The sequence below is a fragment of the Armigeres subalbatus genome, chromosome 2 (genome assembly GCF_024139115.2).
Source record: "Armigeres subalbatus isolate Guangzhou_Male chromosome 2, GZ_Asu_2, whole genome shotgun sequence".
Lineage (NCBI taxonomy): Eukaryota > Metazoa > Arthropoda > Insecta > Diptera > Culicidae > Armigeres > Armigeres subalbatus.
Window position 1 is genome coordinate 464256961 of NC_085140.1, and position 25373 is coordinate 464282333.

General features: G+C 37.4%; 1 protein-coding gene and 1 long non-coding RNA gene across 5 annotated transcripts; both read left to right on the forward strand.

The window, feature by feature from the left end:
• On the forward strand, positions 1-2388 carry LOC134218369 (uncharacterized). 2 transcript variants are annotated; one of them, XR_009981326.1, is made up of 3 exons: positions 1-240; positions 325-425; positions 495-1652. It is a non-coding gene; the product is annotated as an uncharacterized LOC134218369 (long non-coding RNA). The 2 variants fall into 2 exon arrangements; XR_009981327.1 differs by lacking the exon at positions 1-240 and adding an exon at positions 2273-2388 and having other exon boundaries at positions 279-425; positions 495-977.
• A 936-nt stretch (positions 2389-3324) lies between these two features.
• On the forward strand, positions 3325-25031 carry LOC134213899 (disks large homolog 5). 3 transcript variants are annotated; one of them, XM_062693366.1, is made up of 9 exons: positions 3325-3458; positions 3834-3874; positions 3929-4031; positions 18044-21897; positions 22093-22312; positions 22368-22603; positions 22665-22885; positions 24571-24790; positions 24847-25031. In XM_062693366.1, exons 2-9 carry the CDS (start codon positions 3844-3846, stop codon positions 24951-24953), a joined length of 4992 nt encoding a protein of 1663 aa, XP_062549350.1. In that variant the 5' UTR covers positions 3325-3458; positions 3834-3843; the 3' UTR covers positions 24954-25031. The 3 variants fall into 3 exon arrangements, with proteins under 3 accessions (XP_062549350.1, XP_062549352.1, XP_062549351.1); XM_062693368.1 differs by having other exon boundaries at positions 3938-4031; XM_062693367.1 differs by lacking the exon at positions 3325-3458 and adding an exon at positions 3522-3705.
• Positions 25032-25373: the final 342 nt, after the last annotated feature.

Consider the following 25373-nt stretch of genomic DNA (forward strand, 5'->3'; position numbering starts at 1 on the left):
CATTATTTTTATCATTCAATTTGGCGAATGTCTTAGACTGCCAAGAATAGGTATTTTCCCCTACCAGTTTTATTTTTTTGACATTTGACTGGTATAAAAAGTGAATCTAGAACAGCCTGCTGGGAAAATGAATTTTTCAGATTCATATTCAAACTGACAACCCCGAACGATTTGAATCACTGCTGATTTTACCCTAAGTTCAACACCGGATGAAAGGGAGCTTGAGGAGATCCTTTTAATGTTGGTGAAGCATGATTTACCTATATATGGGTAAATGAGATTACCCATATTTGGATGGAAAAATTAAACATTTTCGTTCCTCAGTCAAGAACATCAGTGCGCTCCTCGGTCATGGTTCTTATTCGATTTGGAAAAATTTGAAATACTTGATGTTTTTTGTTATTAACTGGTGAATAATCAACTGAGTAAGTAATGATAATGGCTAGAAGCATTTTATTTCTACTTTACGTGTACATTTCCTTTCGTAATTTCAGATTTTGCTTCCGGCCGGACATCGACTACTGGAAAACTGCAGTCGGTAGTAATGGAAGCTACCTTGCGAGTAAATACATCCTATACATGCTGAACAGAAAATTCGGTGGAAGGTGGATTTATAGCGAATCCAGATTCAAGCGAGGAATGTTATTTCAAATTAAAACATTTTAAATGTACGTAGAGTCCTATAAGAAGAGTAACGTCATGTGCCACGTTTGACAGGTCTCCTGCTCGTTTGGAACGCGCATTTGTATGGAACTGACAGACGATTCTGTTCCAATTCTGACACTTGACGACACTGTTATTATAGTCACTGTAAATGTACGGTGGGCAACATATCCGCGTCCGTGCTACCGGTCAACAATCATCAAAATGTCGGTCGGCCGTGGAATACGATGCAACAATAAGCAGGCCAGAATTAGATGCTACATAGGTGAGCAGCAGCTAACAACAAGCGCCATAATATACAGCTTCAGAAAATGGTAATTCTTTGTACTTAGTACATTGTAACATACTTTCCATAAATAAAAATGATTTTGGTCACGTTAAATATTTTATAAACATTATTTTCGTTTGATATTAAGAAATAAGAATATACAAAATGCAGTTTTGAATCCCTTATTAGAAAGGGCCTCCTGGTAAAAGCTCAAAAAAGTACCTAAATATGGGTAATATTCACCTATAAACTGTTCCCACACTGAAACACCCAAATATGGGTAAACGGTGATTCATCCATATCTACACTGAGAGCAGCTTTACAGTTAAAATTACTATATTGTACACTGAAAAAAGTTCCGTGGTAAAAACTACTATTTTGTAGACTACGCTCTGTTTTCAAAACTACCATGAAATTTCAGTAAATTATACCATGGTTTCAGAGAAATTCACCACTGTTTTAGTTCTTGTGACAACGTTCCGCATGGGTCACAGTTGATTTTTACTGCCCACATGGTAAAATCAAACGGGTTTGTTTTCTGCTGAAAATCGTCGGTGCATATTCTTAAAATAACCCTCGGAATAGTAGTTTCAACTGCAATATTTTTTTGTGTGTAGGGTTAAATTAAATACACAACGCCACTAGATTTGTGCAGACTACGTATTATGATTATATTAAAAACAACGAACTTTCAATTTTACTATGGGCTTCGAAATAAACATAGCGGTCAAATTTATTATGGTTTCTATTTATTTCGACAACAATTCAGTACCTATAAATAATACTATGCAGGATGTTTAAAATGAAAACAAACTCGCAGTAAATTATGCTGATATGGGAAATTAGTTTCGTGACAATTCGATTGCATTAGAGAGAGGTTTTGTTTTGTTTTACTGTTTATGATGTTTATATTTACTGTATGTAACTTAGTAAGCGAATAATTTGACTTAATATAACTTAAATATAGGACTTAAAGAAAAAATCCTGTGCAATTGTGGCATCTTGACATAATGACGATGAGGTTCTTCACGAACCGATCATACCCAATTTCTTGAAGCGGATTCCCTTCTTTCCTGCTGCAGCAACAGCTGAACCATAGCCACAAGAATTAAATCTGGATTCACACTAAATCGTGCACCCGATGATGATGTCCTCCGAATCCAAATTCGGCACATCGGCATTTCAGATGTACAACACACGCTAAAATGTTTAAACAAATTTTTTTTTATCACCGCCTTTAAAATGGTGTTACCAAAAACACATACCATTAATTCATGACCATCCAGTACTTTAAATTCAAACAAACTAAACTCCTCATTTTTTAATTTTTAATCTTTTCAGCAGGCTTTTCAGCGAATCAATCGTGAGCGTCACAACCTTGGTCAACGCAATATGGCAGCTTGACGCTAGATGTTTTAACAATTTTCTCCACCATAATTCATTATTATTTCAACCATGCGCATAGTAAAATTGAATTGGGTGAATTTATACCAATAAAATAAATATTTATTTTGACAAAAAATTGAATTAGTAATTTTGACAATGATTTCATAATTAAAATTACCTCAACATTGGTTTCAGTGTAGGTATGTGCACTTTTTGGGGATTTTGACATAGTTGTTTCATAAGGGCCGAAGTCGCAAATGTAAACAAATCGAGTTTATGTCATAGATCGAACCTCCTGGAAATGTACTATATATAGCATATTCAAAATGGTACAAAATGTTGTTTTTTTGCTGTAAAAACAGAGAAATACAGAAGGGTGATATTACATTTCCGTTGGAATTTTTTTCTCGGTGCGATTGCGCCCCGTTTTCTCCATGGCAGCAAAAGGGCTAAACTGTGTTTCATTTTTGCATTATGACACGTTCTTGCATCAAAAACACATGTGAGCAAAATGGCTAAACGGTACTTTGAAAACACAACGGGGCGATGCAAACAGGCGATACTGACAAACAGGTTGACAGCCGGGCGTGGAATTTGGGCGAAAAGGATGTTGTCAAAAACATTATGGCGCATTTCTGAAGGGCGCAAGTGTACACTGTTAGAAAAAAAGGACGACTAATTCTTTAATCATATTTTCAAATCGAAATAAATCCGAAGAAAATTTTATTTATATGTGGATTCAATGATTAGATATGGATGAACTTCATGCAAACTATTAACATTTAAAATAACATCTACTCTTTGGAATATAATTGAAAATATGTCATGGAACATTCCAACCCATTTTTCTCCATTCGAGCTCATTGCGACATTGGCCCTTATGAAACAACTGTGTCGATTTAAGGTATTCTTCACCCATATTTGGGTGAACTGAAGTAAGAGTGTGAGTCAACTCAATGTTTTGACCAAAACAAAGATGTCTTGGTAATACCATTTATCTGTCAAACGCTGAGATCTCAAGTCAAACGTAAGTGTGTACATTGCCAATCATATCTAATACATTTTCTCAGCAAAGAAAGTTTAAAATTATTTACAATTTACGGTATTATTCGCACATATTAGAATGCATTGTACCTACTGAGTGAGTATAGAACAAGACACGATATGTTCATAAATATTACCAACCTTATGTATTCAATTTTGGAAATTCTATGTGATCCATTTGGCTCACATTTGATTTTGAAGATTAGGATATTTTAATTTGTGGTATATTTAACCAGTACTATTCTTTATGTGTTGCTTTTAAAGCATAATCTAACAAATACATATTATTTAATTATACATCACCATTATTATTTGGAGGCACCGCAAACACAAAACAAGAAAAAGTAATTGCATTTATGACTACGTCATTATTTTACATATTGTAATTATGGGTTAAGATTTGAAAAAAGAACCTTACTTGTAAATAATATATAGCTATTGAAAATATATAAAAATGTGTTTGTTTTTACAGAGAGAGCAACATGGCATCGAGCGAAAATAATAGTGATGAAGGTGGAACGTCATTTGTAAGCAATGGAATTATTTAAACTAATTATATATTTTTAGGGACGGTAGCTGGATATGAGCACATGATTCAAATTGAATATTTAAAGGAAAAATATCGGGATGTTGTGTCGAAACTTAAAAATGTATCAAATGATAAAGAAAGGTACGTGTTGAAATCGTAAGAATAAATTAAAATAATACTTCTCGCATCTTAAGTAGTTAAAGTACTGTGTTGTCTTGTCAGAATTTCTGGGTTCAGGTTCCAAACTAGCAAATCTCAGATACAGAATTAATAATACAGAACAAATCCAAGGAACAAATTACAGTGAACTTTCGATAATTCTTTTTTTAGTTGAGGGTTCGCTAATTGGGGCGAAACCCAATTAACTTGATTTATTTTCTTATGGCATGATCGAACGAATGCTAATGAAAGAACGAAAAAGGAAAGTACGCAAGGGAGTGCAAGACCAATTGATCATTATATTGTTCGGTTGCTATTTATAGACTGTTCCAGAAACTATAAGCACACAAAATAACAAATATCAAATTGAAATGTATGTAATGTTTCATGAAAATTACGATGCATCCTATGAATAATATACATTTAATATATGTATTGGTACAACTTGATGGATGTTTAAATAAACGAGAGGTGGAGTCAATGTTGTTCAAATTACTTGACCGTACTAAGGACACACCTGTGGTTTTATTATTCCAAGACTATCTTTGATAAAGACAATAATTGGTATGGTACTCATTTCAAGATTCTTTTACCATGGTACTTGTACCACAAATCCAAGGAACAAATTACAGTAAACTTTCGCTAATTCTTTTTTTAGTTGAGGGTTCGCTAATTGGGGCGAAACCCAATTAACTTGATTTATTTTCTTATGGCATGATCATACGAATGCTAATGAAAGAACGAAAAAGGAAAGTACGCAAGGGAGTGCAAGACCAATTGATCGTTATATTGTTCGGTTGCTATTTATAGACTGTTCCAGAAACTTATACACAAAATAACAGTTATCAAATTGAAATGTATGTAATGTTTCATGAAAATTACGGTGCATCCTATGAATAATATACATTTAATAAATGTGATGGTACAACTTGATGGATGTTTGAATAAACGAGAGGTGGAGTCAATGTTGTTCAAATTGCTTGACCGTACTAAGGACACACATGTGGTTTTATTATTCCAAGACTATCTTTGATAAAGACAATAATTGGTATGGTACTCATTTCAAGATTCTTGTACCATGGTACTTGTACCACCAGTGTGTCATTAGTATAACGCTTAGTAAATAAGTATAATGACCTTTAACCATGACCATTATAAGAGTGGGGCGTCATGGTCATTTTTTCGAAGCCATTCTGGGTCCTGAACAACTGTGCAGAATTTGGGACCGTTGCTTCCTCGCTTTCCGCATCGCGTTTGAAGTTTGTATGGAAATTAGTATGGGAGAACATATATTTTTGCATTTCTACCCGGGCAGAGGCCATGAACAGAATAACAAAACATGATATGGACTTGATTGATATAAGAGATAAAAGAACAGGCAACAATATCAAAAATTTGCACCGAAATATCATTTTAATATCAAGATATGCTATGGATAAGAACAAACTAATGACACTTGATATCGATCACTTGTTACAAATAACATATAAAAACAGTCGGAGGACCGGGTGTGAGTAAAAAAAACAATTTATTTACTCATTACTTAAATTAAGATACAATTAATTCACGAGCTAAGTCACTGATTAACTATCTAGAATGGGAACTGAATACTAACTGCCTGAACTCCATTGATTGGGCCCTACTTAATAGCTAAAACTTGATGATACTGCAATTCGGGGGCCAATGGTCTCTGCATGGCACGATGGTCGACGTCCGGTGCAAAGGTGCTGATGTGCTTATTCCTGATGTGGGTCGGTGTGGTTGTTGCTAAGGGAATTCTGCTGATCGTTCGGTTATTCTTGGGTGTGCATCATAATTCCTCCGGGGGGTAAAGAAAGGACGTCCTCGTCCTTGTTTTGACCCTTTGTAGGGTGTTCAAGATTCTTGGAGATACCAGTTTGTCCTGCTGCATTTTGTCTAAGACGTGGGCTTTTAATTTTGACTACTATTTTCTTCCTGTGGAGACAGACAAAGATCGTTATTCCGAAAATAATTACCGTTGTGGTTGATAATCCTCCTATTAGGCTGAATATCCAGGTTTGATGGGAAAACTGCTCTAGTTTGATATTCTCGATGTGCTTTCTGTTGATGATAGTATGATTTGTTAAAGTTGAGATATTTGGTTGGAGATTGACGTTCCAGTGAATTTTGGAAAAGCTTGGAAATGCTCCTTGCAATTCCTTGGTGGGGCTGATTATCTCTGTAGCCATAAAGGTTTTGTTGGCTACATTGATGCTGCAGTTGCTGAATGTGATGAGAGTATTGCCCGATATGTTCCTATCGTCCGGTCCACAGCTTGATGATAATTTGGTTTGATCTGAATTTTGGACTAAAAGTTTATTCTCCGAAATTAGAGTGATTTGCATTTCCAATGATTGTTGTGCATTACAATGACTTGCTAGACCCATGACTATTGGGTAGGTGCAATTGTCTTTCAATGACTTTAAGTCTGAGTATCGCTGAACGAATTTGTCTGGATTAACAGTTGTGAAGATTTGATCCTTCGACTTGACAATGAATCTCGGTAAGTCGATTATCATTTTTCCGTTTACTGTGAGAGGGAAAAACTCGATAATTTCAGAAGATCTTTTCTCTATCTCAGGAATTTCTAGTATGTATAATAATAGATCATGTTTTGTAACTATCTTTGGTATGGCGAAATTGAGCGCTGCTTGTGGATATTCTAGTTTGACTCCTTGATCCTGCAATAGTGAGTCCATGAAAACTATCTCTTTCAGTGTAAGAAGCTTACTGCTTGCTAAAGAAATTTTCGCCCTTATTACTGTATCTTGGATTTCCTCAAGTACATCGTTAATAGTGTCAATGTACAGTATTAGAGTTAAAGCGTCAATTTCCTCTAATATGAGTTTGTTGGCAATTGACTGTTGTTTGATTAAATTATTGATGGTGTATGACATCTCTTGAATCCTGTTGTTAATAACGTCGTTCACCCTAATCTGATGATTGTTTTCGTTTATAAGCTCATTCAAAATTCTGTTAATAAGCCTCAAATCGTCCGCGTCAGGGCTGCCTGCCATCCATTTCCATGTTTGACCAATTTTGTCCCAGCGTTTGTGTCGTCTATTACTAATAGGTTTCAATTGGTAAAAGTTGTTGACTAATGGCCTACTTTTTTGAAATAATAATTTTGACATTGGTAGTTTTTTATCTGTTCGTTTGGCTATTTCGCTAAAAAGAAGTACGTTAATCTCTTCTTCTTCTTCTTATTGGCATTACATCCCCACACTGGGACAGAGCCGCCTCGCAGCTTAGTGTTCATAAAGCACTTCCACAGTTATTAACTGCGAGGTTTCTAAGCCAAGTTACCGTTTATGCATTCGTATATCATGAGGCTAGCACGATGATACTTTTATGCCCAAGGAAGTCGAGACAATTTCCAATCCGAAAATTGCCTAGACCGGCACCGGGAATCGAACCCAGCCACCCTCAGCATGGTCTTGCTTTATAGCCGCGCTTCTTACCGCACGGCTAAGGAGGGCTAAGGAGGGCCGTTAATCTCTATATTAGTCAAATTAATTGGATGAATGATTTTTGGTACGCCTGTTTGGATTTTACATTCTCTAAGTTTAAATAAAAGTACAGGGTCAGAATAAAGATTTCGCATTTCTAAATGTTGTGAATTAATCAATGTTGAAATCAGGTTAAAAAATATGAGAATCAATAACATGTTTAAACTTGAGTTGATTTAATTCTTTTAATTTTGTTCTTGTGCCGTTTAATGTTTTTACTGTTTTTAAAAGTTCTATCAGTGACTTCTTGTGCAATAGTTCGTCTAGCTCTAGGTTCTAGTTTTTTTTCTGATATTAGGTTTGATGAAAACCTCTTGTTGATCATTAAAAATAGGGGGCTCTTCTTTATATTTATTCTGTTTGCTTTGTCTATCTGCCGCCCTGTCTAAATTTGATTTTACCTTAATGAAAAGTTCTCGTGCCGATTCGTCAATTTCTTGTCGGATGACAACGTTTTCCTGATTGAACAAAACCTCGTTTGGAGTAAATCCCGTCGAAGAGTGGACGCTGGAATTATAGAAAGAAACTGTTAAGTGGATAAGGGCAACTGTATTTAAATTCGGGAATTTGTGTTTATTTGCGTTTAGCGTCTCTATTATAGTTGAGTGGGTTTTCTCAATCTGGCCGTTGCTTTCAGACGATAATGCGTATAAGGCAGGTTCCAATGCTGTCCAGATAGCTCCTTAGTTGAACGGACCTGAAAGTAGTCTCATGATCGGTGATTATTTCTCTGGGTGTACCAAATTCCATACAACTGTGCCCCACTCTACCATTAGGGGTCGTTCAACAATGATGTCACAGGTTTTAGGGTGGAGGGGGTCTGAGATTTTGTGACAGTACATATACTAGGTATACAAAAAAGCGTGACAGAGGGGGGAGGGGGGTCTAGAAATCTCAAAAAGTAGTGGACGTCATATTTGAATCGCCCCTTATATCAATATGTGTTACAAATAACAATACTTGCAATAATTTTGTTATAAATTCTCTGGCAAAGATGGTGGAAAGAAAATGTCATAATCGTTATAACATGATTGTTATGCTTATCGTTATTACATAATGTGTTATGCTTATTTTTACCGATTTTTTTTTTTTTTAATCTTTATTAAAGTGATTTTTAAATTAAAAATAAAGCTCATCACTAAGTATTTTTACCGAAAAAAAATTGCCTACATTTTTGTTAGATAGCAATTGGAAAAAACGAAGGTACCACCTTCAGTATAACTTCAACCAACAATCAAAGTTGAACCTGCTGAACAAAGTTAATTGTCTACATTGCTACATTATGGATAATCATAATATTTTCAATAACATAATTTGCTATAGTGAAAGCACAGGTATAAGCTATTTTCACCACTTTTTATTAACACATTGAGTTATATTTTTGTTCAATTATTAACATAGTTAGTAATATTTTTGTTAAAACTAGAAGAGCATTTGTTACAGTTTTTGTTATTTTAGCTACTAACACTGTGCCAACAAAGTACTCTTTAATGGGTAAAATAGTACCCATTATGAAGTTAAATAGTTCAACTCATTAAAAGAGTAAACAGCGACTTTTACGGCGGCACCCTGAGTTTATGGCCATCTGCTTCCTTTTTATTTTCCGGTGGCGATGTCCCCATGAGCTGTGAGCAAACAGTTTGTATTTAATTTCATTATAAATGCTTAATTAAAATGAAACTAGTACTCACAATAAAATCTCTCGGGATTCCTTTCGCTGCCATTGTATCTGTCAACAATGTGATCAAGTTGATTTTTACCCATTAATGGGTAGTAACTTTAAACTTTGAAATGGAGGAAAAATACACATTATCAAAAAAATAAAAGTACCCATTATTTTGACAGTTCCATATATCAGTAAATAATGGGTCCTTTTCACTCTTTAATGGGTATTGTCGATTCACAGTGAACGGTACATGTTTTATTACAACCGCTGTTATAAAAATACTTCTGTAACAGAATAACAAGTTCTGATATAAATCTGTTACTATCTACTAGGGTAACGGTACCAAGCAAACTGCCTGTCCCGTTACGCTGGGATATGGATACTCTGAAGTAGTGCGTAACGGTGTAAATCCGGTCATATCGCCAGGCTCGGTACAACATTGAAGCTGACAATATGACGTCCCTAACCCCGAATCCCAAGGTGTCAGGCGACCCGTGCTGAGGGGATGAATGGCCTGGGGGTGAAACAATTAGCCAGGCAGTTAACGGAGCCTGTAATGCTGGGTAGACACTCTTCATGTTGCATTACGAAGTAAGATCTGCCACACTGTGCTCTAGTTCTTACTATTCTTGTTAATACTTATGAGTGATGGTCGGAAGTGTATGGAACGACTATAATTTGCTTTTAGATGACCCATTTTTTGCTCCTTTTGGATGGAGTCAATGGAGTAAATTGTAAAAACGTAAATCAATCTTAGGCTGGTTTCGAAGCCGACGACATGAATCTCCAAGCTCCAGAGCGCTGATTAATTAGGAAAGAAACGGATATGAATTTGGTGGATCTGCTGAACCCTCTGACTGATTAGAGCTCTGTGTAAAGGTGAGATTCGGAAATGCCAAACGCAATGAAATCAGATCTCTACACAAAAACGAATTCGGAACTCATAAGAAGAAGCAAAAATATGTTTGAACTTTAGTACCGATGCATGGTCAAAATCAGTATTATCCCACTTATTGTTGAGCCGAAACTGATTGAGGGGCGCGCCTTTGAGAGTTGGTATAAGCCATTTTTCGAAGGGTATAAATAGCGGTACCTTAATCTAAAGAGGCCTTACATTAAGCTTGAGAAATCTATATACATAAAAATGAATTTCTGTCTGTCTGAACCTTATAGACTCGGAAACTACTGAACCGATCGGCGTGAAAATTTGTATGCAGAGGTTTTGGGGGCCGGAGAAGGTTCTTAATATGGTTCGGGACCCCTCCCCGCTTTGAAAAGGGAAGCTCCCATATAAATGAAACACCAATTTCTTCTTCATAACTCGAGATCTAATCAGAGGATAAATCAATTTTGGGCGAAACGGAGTTCGTCGGGTCTGCTAGTGTATAATATATCCAAATCTCTCACGTCACCTAAAAAATCGGCGATAACAGCCCAAACATTATTATAACAGTTTTCATGAGCAATATAGGAAAAAATATTTCAAAAAGAAAAGCTCGAAAAAATCGATTGATTTTTCATCTAATAGTGGAATTTTTTGTGATTTATTTCATTATATGTCACAGTTCTTGTTATGTAACGGTTCTGAAAAAATCTTGAAAATATGCTATTCGCGTATAACATTTTATCTCTAGAGTATTTTAAAATTTTTAAGAACTCTTTAGTAAGTCTTTCAATGGCTCTCAGAAGAACCGTATGCTTTGAAACTAAACATTTCCTATGTCCATCTGTTGCATCATGTTGCAGTGGATTGTAAAACTAATGTTGGGTGCTCCGGGTGGAGCGCGAAACCAAAGCTGTCTTTATGCAGTGTAGGTATGTGCCGACGTGTGTTGTTTCTCCAGATGGAACCAGCGGGATACGAACTGCCGACCGATGAACCGGTGACCAATTGCGAGCATTATCATTATCTTTCTTGGCCCTGATAAGGGCCGGAAATTAACTTTTTCGTGGACAACTGGTTGACCGAAATAGTTTCTTGTTCGAAACCAAAACACACACACGGTTCCTTCAAAAGCACCGCAATTATTTCTCTTGCTTTTCTTCAGCCTGTCTCGGATCGATACTGATGCTGGCCGGCATCGGCTCGACTCTGCTGCTGTTGCCGGTATCTGCTCGGCATTGCTGCGGTGTCGGGTCTGTGAAGTGGACTGCTTCTGGAACTTCTTCTACTGCTGTACTGATGGCTATGCTTCGGCTGATGTTGGCCTCGACTCTGCCGGGTCGAAAAAGTGGATAGTATGGACGATGCTCCCTTGATAAAAGGTGTGAATGCTGTCGAATCGATATTACTGTTACTTGGCTTGTCCCGGTCAGAATGAAAGGAAAAAAATCACGTTGCGCTATTTTATGCCTTCTCGTTAGACTCAGCAGCAGCTCATTCGTAGCTTCGACTGAAGGGCCTCCGAGTCCATGCGATATCGACTGAATAAGGAAATTATTTAACTCTTATAGCCTTGAAAAAGGCTGTTTGTTTCGGCTTGGTCCAACTAATAAGAAGGACTGAATGCTCTGTAAGCTAATGCACTTTTCTTTTATACCTAATATTGAATCGTCTCTGCTTCCCGATTGGTCGGCCAATCAGTGAGCGTCTTGTATCCCGTTCCTTTGTCAGGCAAAGCGTCATCATCATTGACGCGTTCGTGATGGGCTTCTTCTTCTTTCTTTTGTTGCTCGCTGCTGGCGTCTATTTCCTAACGGGACTTTTCGCACGGTACAGGCCACAAGTCAGGCAATCGAGCTAAGAATTGCTGTTCAGGTGGGAAGTGCGGAAAATTTAGGATTGGTAGCTTGGGAGAACATTCAGTCACGTTCGCTTTGTGCGCGAACAGTATCAAACAATGTTTTTCTATATAAATCGATTGATAGCTTTTCATTTAGAGATATCTTTTTTAAATTGCTCACGAAAACTATTATATAATATATGTTATATTAATGTTTGGGCTGTTATCACCGATTTATTTATCTAAATTAGATTTTGTGAGAAATTTGGGCATATTAAGTGTCTTTAAAGGCATGGTCAAGTCTAGTTTTTCGTCCACTTCGCGGTCACAGTTCTTGTTATGTCACGGTTATAAAAATCTTGAAAATCTGCTATTCGCGTATAACATTTTATCTCTAGAATATTGGATTTGACACCCAAGTACATTGTCTAACGCGGAGGGTATTTAAAACTTTGATATTATACACTCAGCCAAGAAAACTAGTGATAATCATACGAATATCTTATGTTTTTTTGCTATAAGAATTAGTTATAAGCTTTATACGATTTTCTTATAAACACTGTGTGATACGATCAAGAATGATTTTCATAAGATTGTCTTATGAAAATATTAAGTTTTTTCGGAACTTGTAACAAAATTCATGAGAGAATCTTATGAACATCATGGATCGTTGTATATGAGGGTCATAATATTTTCAGCACGATTTTGATATCCTTGATCCTTTCACAAAAAATAATACAAAAAAGAAATTAATACAAAAAAATCACAAGTAAATGTGTAAGATTTTATTTTTATCTTTAGGTTATATAAACCATTTTTTAAAGTAACATTTATCTTGGGCAACAATTTTCGTCTGCGGATCAGCATCATGTCTATCGTCCTCAACCTGAAAGGGGACAAAAGGTTCGTCCACCTGATCGGGGACCGAAGGTTCGACGTCAACCACCTCGGTTACTTCTCCATTATCAAGTTCGAGGATTTCGTAGGTCGTTTCCTCATACTCGACTGGGCAACTGTAGAGTAATGAATGCGTAGTCCAATACCAAGGAATCCACTTCAAGATTGTTTACTTTAGAATGGGCGCTGATCTGGTAGTATAGTTTATTGAATATTCCCGGAAGGTTTTGCACTTGCCATCGTTTGTTTCCAACGGGAACACGAAGTTTGAACAGGCGTTTCGTAGGACATGGATCCTGCAGAAGGTAATAATAAGCTCGGAATCGAATCTGTTGTCCTTGCTAAAAAAAGTTCGCATCCTTGATTGATACAAATAACCGGTTGGACTGGACTGCCCTTAGGACGCAATTTTTCGTGAACGCTGCTGAGGGTGACAGACGTCGCTTAGCAGTGAGTATTTGTCGGTCCACTGGTGGATTCGATCGAGCCCGGACTGCACGAGAGGCTTTGTTTGAGCATGACGACAGAGAGCGCTTACGCTTGCTGCTGTGCGTGAATCAGATGAATTGATCTCGTACGACTACGGTGCTCGCCGGAGACATCGACTTGTTGATATTTGTTGCTTGTAGCAGCTCGTGAATCAGCAATGGCTGTGATAGTACTTGGATGGCGAAAGCTTTTGCTGGGTCCGGAGTTTTTGCGTCGACAATAAGATTCTGTAGAATATAAATTTTGAATTTAGAAGTAAGCAAGAGGATAGGAAACCTTAGGAAAAGTAAATATTTACTTACATGTTTATCCTCCAATTAACAAACGATTCCTTTAGATGGTATTAAACGACGATATTTGAAATTTTTCCGATTGACTAAGGAAGATTGTGATAATAACAATGTCAACATATTTCGCCCTCAATTCCGCCATGATGACTCACTATTTCATAAGACTTGTCTCATGAGTTTTTCACATCGAATGTTGTGATGAAAATCATAAGACAATTCTTATGTTCTATTTTTAATGAATAACCTGTATGAACTTTATAAGATAACAAAACGAATTTCATAACAGTGCAATAATTATCATAAGAGGCTCAATGAAAATAAAATTCGATTATTTTTTCACGCTTCATAAGATGGAGCTTATGATATTCTTAAGATAGTTTAGTTGAGATAGTTTAGTTAGAGATCCGTTCACTGGGACAAACGCTATTATCATTCAAAATCTTTCAACACAGCGTAACGCGGTCGATTTTGAAATATTGAAATGACACCCGGTATAGTGGAGAGAGACGTAAGCCCTACGTCAAAAAAAACGGTACCAATAGTGGAAGTATTAGTGGATCCACAAAAAAAATATTTTAACCCGTTTCGGTCTGACCTAGAAATCAAAATTAAAATAACCCGTGTGGGCTCATTTTTCGTCCGATTGCCATGAAATTTTCAAGGAAGAAGCGTCATCATGTCTATTTTTTGGTACACGTCATAGAGTGCTTCGAAATGCGCGGCACGAGAGGCATCCGTAGGACTGTCAGGTTGGCCTCAATGGTCAAATGGCAGCATGCGTGGGACAGTTCCACTAAGGGTAGATGGACACATAGGTTGATACCGGAGATAGGTACGTGGGTCAAGAGGCGCCATGGGGAAACCACTTTCCACCTGACCCAGGTCCTTACAGGCCATTGTTGCTTCAGACAGTACCTACACCGGTTTGGACACTCGGCCTCGCCCGACTGGCTATCGTCTATCGTCCAAATCGTCTCGGAGCTACACAGAAGGTGGCGCGTGGACTCGAGGAATGGCTAGTTCAGGCGCAAATAAGAGGTTTTTTTTTTAATCTTTATTTAGGTGTTTTTTTAATTCTAGATTAAGTTCAACACCCAAATAAGAGGTGGTCCAAGGGATCGGAGTCGGCTTCATGGGTCAGTTTTAGGCCTATTGAAACAAGTTTTTCGGATCATATCAAGTATGAATATGAAAAGCATACTTAAGATCTGTCGATTAAGGGGTTTTTTTTTCGAAGAGATCCGTTCACTGGGACAAACGCTATTATCATTCAAAATCTTTCAACACAACGTAACGCGGTCGATTTAGAAATATTGAAATGACACCCGGTATAGTGGAGAAAGACGTAAGTCCTACGTCAAAAAAAACGGTACCAATAGTGGAAGTATTAGTGGATCCACAAAAAAAAATTTTAACCCGTTTCGGTCTGACCTAGAAATCAAAATTAAAATAACCCGTGTGGGCTCATTTTTCGTCCGATTGCCATGAAATTTTCAGGGAAGAAGCGTCATCATGTCTATTTTTTGGTACACGTCATAGAGTGCTTCGAAATGCGCGGCACGAGAGGCATCCGTAGGACTGTCAGGTTGGCCTCAATGGTCAAATGGCAGCATGCGTGGGACAGTTCCACTAAGGATGATGGACACATAGGTTGATACCGGAGATAGGTACGTGGGTCAAGAGGCGCCATGGGGAAACCACTTTCCACCTGACCCAGGTCCTTACAGGCCATTGTTGCTTCAGACAGTACCTACACCGGTTCGGACACTCGGCCTCGCCCGACTGTCCGGTGTGCGCAGCTTTAGAGGAAACGGCGGAACACGTGTTGTTCGTGTGCCCGCGTTTTCGCACAATGCGTGACCACATGCTTGCCACATGTGGTCTGGACACTACCCCGGACAACCTAGTCCGGAGGATGTGTAAAGATGAAGTTGGCTGGAACGCCATTTTATCGGCTATCGTCCAAATCGTCTCGGAGCTACACAGAAGGTGGCGCGTGGACTCGAGGAATGGCTAGTTCAGGCGCAAATAAGAGGTGGTCCAAGGGATCGGAGTCGGCTTCATGGGTCATACCGGTGGTCATGCTCTGTGGTCGAACTCGATCCTTTTATCGAACAAGTGGCCGCGTGAAGAACAACATGGTATCGTCGTTTTCGCGGCGTCGGTCAACCGGGCGGGTTCCGAGCCCGAGGACGGAAAGGGGTCCTCGTCAAGGCTGTAGTCCTGCCTCCTTCGTTTGCTGTTGGAGGTGATCCCTAACCCCGGGTTGGACATCCCAGAATGTCTGTTGAGCAGATTCCCCCTCCATTGCTTAGGAAGCAAAAAAAACACACACACACGCACACGCACATAGCGATCATATAGCTTTTACGTATACTGTGTGTGTATGTGTGTGCACAAAAGCTAAGAAAAACATTAGACAACTTTTCATATAGGGTAAGACGGTATAATATGCCCCCCCCTCAAGGCAACTCCTTGATAACTTTTTACTTTTCAACGCAATTTATGGAAACTTTGTGTTATTCGGTAGTCCAGGAAGTCGCAAATGTATTGCCCGTGAGTAGTCATATAAAAATATTACAGATGACACGTAATAAAGCTTTTCTGAAAAGTTGTAAAAAAATGGATTTTAAAAAGTGCCTGAGCAATACCCCCACCACAGACAAACAGACATAACTCATTGAACATTTACTCATCAAATTCATCGTCGTTCAAACACTAACGACATCTGTTGAATTCAGTTAGTTGGGAAAATCGCAAACCAGATGGCGGTAGTGAGCAAACGTCAAACTCGAGCAAACACGATGCGCGCGCCACGAGTGATCGATTGGCCAACTAATGATTATTTGAATTGACCAGTAAATCAGTAAACGATGGAAATTTGATGAGTGTTATGTCTGTTTGTCTGTGCCCCCACCTTAACCAAAGACGTTTCATAGCCCTTCATTCGTATTTAATCAATCCCATAATAAAAAGGTTACAAATCCTTATGTGCTTGACATTAAAAACCAACGTAAGTTCATTGAGGCAGGTTGGAATTACATTTTAATAGTTTCCATATAATTTGGTAGCAACTGCTGCAAGCTCGCTGCGCTTGTGTCCAGTTGGTAAGGGCATATCGTCCTGCCTACACTGGGGCGTTTTGACCAGTGAAACATATTTTTGAAAAACCCAGATCAATCCACCTAGCGTTGGTGGTGCCTTTCTCGCGCATTAGAATAATAAGAAAAACACATAAGAGAGGTCGAAATAGCACTTTAGGGGATAGATTTTACTTTTTCCATCAATTCATATGCATATGCGGTCATTTGAATGCATTGCTGCAATCCAAGAAAAAAAAATTTTTTTTTCGTTTTTCAAAAAAAATTTCCCAAGGGGGGACCCTTGGTAGAAAAACAATGTTTTTTCAATAACTTTGGAACGCAATGACCGATCGGGACAATTTTCAATAGGAAACAACTAGACCGCAATCCGCGTCGACTGCAACTTGTTGCGAGCAAATCGAATAATGCTGAGTACCAAAAAGTGTGTCTCACATTTTTGTACACACACACACACACACATACATACACACATACAGACATCACCTCAATTCGTCGAACTGAGTCGATTGGTATATAACACTATGGGTCTCCGAGCCTTCTATCAAAAGTTCGGTTTTGAAGTGATCCTATAGCCTTTACGTATACTTTGTATACGAGAAAGGCAAAACGTTACATTTTTGAAGATGGAAGCAATATTATATCATATTAAACACTGACAAAAGTTATTTGGTTGCCCAACTGAGTGTTCCAGTGAAAGTTTTGCGGACAGTATGCTAGCGTCGCTCTAGAATGTTGAGCAAACAAACATTGAAAGTTACATCAAAACTGTAACTTTTTGTATTTTTCTATTATTTTTATTACGTAATACAAAAATACTCTCATATTCACATAGGATAATGTTTTTACAAATATTTATAGGTACCAACTGATTTTGACCCTTAGTTAGTTATAGTTTTCTAGAAATCCAAGTGGGGAGTATTGGCCAGGTGGGGCGCATTATACCGTCTTACCCTAGTAATATTTAACCGATTTTCTCGCAACAAAATTTTATTCGATATGGGACAAATCACTATTGAATTTCATAACGATCGACCGCTGCGTTTGAAAGTTATGAAGAAAATGGTACATCGAACTATATAAGCCCCATATAAGGTTGATGTCTTGACTAATTGCGAGAAAGGCAGCATCAGTACTCGGTGAATAAAAATGGGTTTTTTAATAACTTTGGAACCGATCCGGCCAATTTTCAATAGGAAACAACTAAACCGCAATCGATTGTAGGAGCTATATAGATGTTATGACTTGTCTCGTTTCTTTTGAATAACAATAATATTTTGAAATTTTTATACTTCCAGATTGGAGAGAGAATATCAACTGAATAAAAAGGAAATGGAGTCGAACAAAGTAGATTTTTTCAACACATGTCATGAATATAACATGCTAAAGCAGAAATACGATAACATACGATTGCGTTATGATGAATTTGCTAACGATCCCACTCATTGCATACAACTTTGTGAGGAGCTAAAGAAGGAAAGGAATGGATATAGAGAAAAGCTGAAAGCAGCAGAGCAAGAGATTAATACGGTGTTATCTGAAAGAGGATCAGTTCTAAAAGAAATTCAAATAATGTATGACAAAAATGAATGCTTGCAGCGTGAACTACAAACAGCAGTTCGTTGTCGTGATGATTCATTAAAAAATTGTGCAGTACTTCAAGAAAAGATTGAAATGATTAAAAGAGGAGGAGAGTTTCACACAAATGATAGTAACTGGAATAGGGATCGAGCGGAAAATAAAGATAAATATGAAATTGTCTTTGAAAATTTGGAATCAGCTAATAGAGAAATCGAAAGGTTGAAAAAAGCATTGGATAAAGCAAAAGTGGAAATAGCAAAATCGATACAGGAAACTGAAATTGCGAAAGGACGAAGAGATTGGGCAATATCTGAGAGAGAAAAGATTGTTCAAGAAAGGGATAGTGTTCGAAACTTGTGCGATGAAATTCGTAAAGAACGTGACACAGCCACATCAAAATTGTTAGCTGCTACAAGGGATAAAGATGAAGCATACAAAGAAATAGAACAATTGACAGAACGATTAGATTCACAGAACTTGATAAAAGATACTTTAAACAATAACAACACAACTCCAGGAGAGCTATCTAGCTCAATGGATGATACTTGTAGTAATTCATTATACAATACAATAAGTTTAGACTCCGTATACGATTTAGATACACTTTTACAGTATGAAACAAAAGTTATTGAAATTGATTCATCTTTACTAGAGGACAATACTTCTAATTGGGGAATAATGTTTAGAGAAAATATTGATGAATACAACGAAACCACTGTTAAGGGCCGCGTAGCAGGGCCATCTGTTGTATCTGTTGAGCACACTTCGATATTTTTCGACAAGTTATTACCAAAAGACATTATTTTTCAAGTCGATGGTCTGGATTGTGCCAAATTTTCCAAACGAAAACTTTTTAAAGCAATTAGATGTAGTCACCCATCATGTATCATTATGATTAAACGACCTGTAAAGCGGCTGCTTCCTGTGCAGATAAATTATTCAAATGGCAACAAAAATCACGGACTGCATTTGGAGAATGGAATATTTATTTCCAGCATTGAATCAAATTCTCTTGTGGAAAATGATGGCAGACTAAGCACAGGTGATCGAATTATTTCGATAAACGGGAAACCAACAAGTGGAATGAAAAATGTAAATGAGATCAATACTATTATTAACGACATGAGACACAATTGTTTGAGTTTGATCGTACTCAAAGATCTGAATAGATTTGATAACGATCTACGATATTTTGAAACAAGGAATAAAATATCGCATTGCACTACCAGCTACACTCAAACCGAAAATACAATGGAGAACATAGGAAGTGCTCATAGGGAGACAATGAATCAGCTAAGCTTGGATTTAGAGAATAATCATTTTCTACCATCTGCAATGCCTTTCAATATTCCAACCACAGCAAGTACTCCGATTTCATTTATAGCCAGTACACCTACGTCCTCCAAGTCAGCATCAAAATTGACAGGGATGTTACAAAAATTGAAAGATAAAATGAATATAAGCACACACAAGGATTGCCAAGAAAATGATGCAATAGCTGCTCTTGATTCTGTTCTTGATAGTGATGATCAAGAAGCGAACGCTCAAATGTATAATAGGCCTCGTGAAAAGAAATCCAAGAAGAAGCCTAAGGATTCTCAAGAAGTACCTAGAGGGACGTGGCCTCGAGTAACAATGACGATTCACACAAATGATAATCATGTGGGCACAGTTTTACATCGGCCAAAAAGAGAGCGCCCAAGATTAAGTATTCCTGTGGTTAAATTAGAAAGCGCTAATTACTACAATCCAAGCATCCCTTCTGATGAATGTGGTCTAATAACACAACAGAACCAAACAAGTGCTGTTAAAAAAAGGACGTCAAACACTAGTGGCAATCTTGATGCAAGTCGAACACTTCAATCTTCAAAATATGGATATGATTTCAATACTATGAAACCTGGCAAATTCTCACATTCAAGGACATTCACGTATGATGCCCACAATAATGGTCATATTTCTAACATAAATAGACATAGTCTTCATCTTTCATCATTAAACAAACAGCAGTTGCAACATCAGCATACACAACATTTGAATACTGCGGATTTTATGCCAAGGAAAAGTAATAATTCTATCGATTCAACAACACTACCAACAAAAAGCCCAACACACTACATATCCAACAATAGATCGTCCATGAAAGACCCATTGGACTGCTATTTGTCTACAAAGATATCGAAGCATTTATCGAAGTATTCCAGTGATACAGATAGTATTGATATAGAAAACGTTTCTCTCACCATGGCAGTACACACCCATACGCTGCCCCACTCACACTCTAGAAGGCAATCGATCAGCAATACGAGTAACTCATCCTCGACCAATAAGGGCAATTCAACTACTGGAGTAAGTGGAATGAACTTTCCAATCCCATATAATTCTTCGGTATATTCTCCAATATCAACCTATCATCAAAGCGCATGTTCTCCACAATCTGCTACAGTGCGACCCACCAGTAGCATCATACCGTCAACAGAGTTCACAATTCTGCCACAAGCCACCCATCATTCTCATGGCTCCTCTATTGATTATCCTTTGAATCGTTATAGTCAAATTCAGTCATCTAAAGAAGAAGTTCCATCTGGATTATTAGGGCACAGCTATGAAGGAGGTACTTTCCCACGAAATAAAGTACATCAAGGATATCGAATCCCTTCAAATCAAAGTGTCACAAGTCGTGGAAGTGGGATCAAGATTAGCAACGGTTCAATCGATTATTGCAGCTCAGGACGCGCATCACCAACATTTCAGGTTCAAGTAATTGAACCAGGACGAATTCCAAGCACTAGTAAACGCACTTCTCTTCAAGATTACAATATTAGAGGAAAGCCAAATATAGGAGAAGTGCGTCGTGTGCATATTGATAAAAGTGAAATGTCACTTGGTATCAAAATTTGTAGTCGGGGTAATGGAGGTGGTGTATTTGTTTCAAACGTTGGAGAAAACAGTTTAGCAAGTAAAGTAGGACTTCACATTGGTGACCGGTTATTAGAGGTATGCGGTATAAATTTGAGAAAGGCTACATATGATTTGGCTGCAAATGTATTAAGACAATGTGGAAACTCAATTACAATGCTAGTGCAGTACAATCCAGAAATTTACAGTAATCTTACCACGAGCGAAGATAATATTATTCATTCAAGTTCACCAACACCACAGAATTCTCCACGTACTATTGGAAGAGCTATAATGTCTTCGGTCAACACGACAACTGTCAACTCTATATCTGCTATTGCGCCAAAAGCTATATCATCGAATGATAATCACCAATCTCAGCTATCTAGCTCATCGCAAAATAGTCATTATAAAGAACAACCACGGTTAATATTTATTGAGACAAGAAAAAGTTCCAATCTTGGAATAAGCCTTGTTGGTGGAAATGCAAATGGCATTTTTGTACATGGAGTTCAAAAAGATTCTATAGCCGATAATGCTGGTTTACGTATAGGGGATCAAATTTTGGAATTTAATGGAACAGATTTACGTAGATCGACAGCAGAACATGCAGCATTAGAAATAGCGAAACCTGCAGATAATGTAGCTGTTCTCGTTATGTACAATGTACAAAGTAAGTAACAGTAACGAAAATACCTTCTTTCTTTTATTTCGTATAAGCAATCAATGTTCAATAATTTGTTCCACGAACAATTAGCGTGTTTGAGAATACGTATATAAATAAATAGAAACAAACATACTTTTTTTTGGACATCACAATGTCTTTGTTTTTCAATACCTATTAATTTGTTATTTGACACTTTTACAGAATTCAATCAAATCAAAGATAAGCCTGGTGATGCACTCTATATTAGAGTAGGATTCGATAGAAATTGTGACCTTGGAGAATCAGAATTGCCGTTTAACAAGGATGAAGTGCTATATGTTGATAACACAATGTTTGGTGGTGTTCCAGGACGTTGGCGAGCCTGGAAATTGGACGAATATGGCCACAAACTACAATGTGGTATCATTCCAAACAAGCTAAAGTATGTGCAAATACTATAATATATTTAATATACTAATTTTGTTTTTGAAATTTAGAGTTGATGAAGAGCTACGACTGTTTGGTGACATTCAAGATGTAGAAGCTACAACTAGACGAGGATCTACATCGGCAAGACGATCTTTCTTCAAACGGATAAAACCGCAAAGAAGTTCATCAAGAGATTCGAAAGAACTGGCTAGCTTTAGTAACACTCACCTTAGCCTATACATTGAAACAAGCACTATAGGTGAAGATGGCTTTACTAGTTATCAACGTGTCGAACGACTTGAATGTATGCTTTAATAATCAGATAAAGTATTAGTAGTTATTATGTTTCTGCTTTTTTTCCACAGATAAGTATCGACCAATCTTGATCGTGGGACCATTATCTGAGTGTGTAATTGAAAAACTGTGCATGGACTTTCCTGAGCATTTTTGTCGATCACAATTGAATCAAATGCGCTGTACAAAAGAGGATATGGATAGTGGAGTCCAAAATAACGCAATAGCCGACTATAGGAGAAGGGGAAGCGTATTTGAATATACAACTATTCAATCAATACTTGAAAATAAGGTATTGTTCTGAATTATGTTATGTCATATCTTGAATAAGGGCGTCAGATGTTAAGGCCAGCCTTTCTCTTTTAACCTTTGGGGACTTGCACTGTTGCACAATGGTCGGAAGCCGTGATTTGATGAACTTAATTATTCTGTGCCCAAACGGTTCATATTATCTGAATTGTGTCTTCAGAGAAAAAATCGCAGAAATATTACCCACATTTGAGCAGAAACTATGTCTTAATAGTACCTTCTATTGAAAAGGTCGGAAATCTATTTTTTCGCAAGCATGGTAGAAAAAAAAGTTCTTCGGCAAAGTTGTGGATCTAGCAAAAACATGACATCTTGCCATAAAACTTTTTTCCTACGACGAATACTTTCGAAGATATGAGCGTTTTTCATGGCAACACCCTTAAATTCACTTTTCCAATTAAAACTCAGGCTCGTAATATTAGAAAAATGTGACCACCAAAAAACTAAGCTATTGATAAAAATAAATCCTAGCTACGACAATTATAAACAAAATTATAGAACTTTCAAAGTCAATTTTACACTGATTTTCATTGTGTATAAGGGAGAAGGTGGCAAACCAAATTACAATGTCAAGTACTCTTCTGAAAGGTCAGACTTCATACTATAAAGTAATGAATGTTGCATGAGTACCGATTCATAAACAAAGAATAGTGTAGTTCACGAATGTTGTATTTTCCAACAGCGACATAATCGCAGCCGCCAAGCGATAAATTCTCGATAGATTCAAACTATTTTTTAATAGTACCTTCTATTGAAAAGGTCGGAAATCTATTTTTTCGCAAGCATGGTAGAAAAAAAAGTTCTTCGGCAAAGTTGTGGATCTAGCAAAAATATAACATCTTGCCATAAAACTTTTTTCCTACGACGAATACTTTCGAAGATATGAGCGTTTTTCATGGCAACACCCTTAAATGCACTTTTCCTATTAAAACTCAGGCTCGTAATATTAGAAAAATGTGACCACCAAAAAACTAAGCTATTGATAAAAATAAATCCTAGCTACGACAATTATAAACAAAATTATAGAACTTTCAAAGTCAATTTTACACTGATTTTCATTGTGTATAGGGGAGAAGGTGGCAAACCAAATTACAATGTCAAGTACTCTTCTGAAAGGTCAGACTTCATACTATAAAGTAGTGAATGTTGCATGAGTACCGATTCATAAACAAAGAATAGTGTAATTCACGAATGTTGTATTTTCTTAGGAAAAAATCACTTTTTTCACTAGGTTGCGTATAAGGGTATAAGGGAGAGGGTGGCAACTCTATTAACATTTTGGTTTATGCTGGTTTTATAATACTTCGGAAGAGTGAATTATGATCTTCAAGAGCGTTATAAAACTTAAAATGTTACTTGGGAATGTTCCCTCTACCAACGGCGACAAAATCGCAGCCGCCAAGCGATAGATTCCCGTTGAGATTATCACATCGCGTATGTTTGGGAGAGCCTTTAAGGTTGTTGAACTCCTTTCCTACCAACGGCGACATAATCGCAGCCGCCAAGCGATAGATTCCCGTTGAGATTATCACATCGCGTATGTTTGGGAGAGCCTTTAAGGTTGTTGAACTCCCTTCCAGCTAATGCTTGATATTTGAGAATTAAAAATATATGGTATATTGCTGCGTATATATATATATATATATATGGTATATAATTTCTTTACAGCAACATCATTACATCCTAGACGTTTGCATATCAGCAGTCGATCGTTTGCAGCGAAATCAAATTTACCCTATAGTTCTGTTACTACGTTTCAAATCGTCGAAACAAATAAAAGAAATCAAGGATTCGCGTTACTCGACCGATAAAATCTCAGCTAAAGCGGCGAAGGAAATGTATGAACATGCGTTAAAACTAGAATCGGATTTTCGACAGCATATCTCAGGTAAATTCAAATGTATGTATGAATCATCTTGACATGATAATATTGATGTTTTTCAGTTGTGATATCTGGGGTAAATATTGCTCATATGTGTACTCAAATAAAAGCAGCCGTTGACAGCGAACAAAAGAAGATTCTCTGGGTACCGGTTACATCCGTTCCGTAGAATAAATGTGCTTATCTGATGTTTTGTATCTTTATGGAAGTAACACGAAAGGAATAAACAGTTTGCATTATAACCGTACGCCGGACCGTCTTCCTCTTTTTAGGTAGTTAAGTACGATGGCTTATGTGCCACTCCCGTAAAAGACCATCGACCGTGTTTAGATGTGCCCGACCGTTGAGACCCTCTTTTTTTTTATATTGTCATTTATTAAAGCCATAACTTGGTTGAATTGTTTGTACAATTTCATGATTTGCTTCTTAATTTATATGTTAGCATTGGGGAGCCGAAAAACTCGCGGCTTGGTCGAGGTTAAGGATTACAAAACAAAACAAAAAATAGGAGGGGAAGGGGCCTAGGATCTGACGATGTTCTTGAGCAGCGTTGCTGTGCTGTTCTCACTGCTGATAGAGGATGAACTGT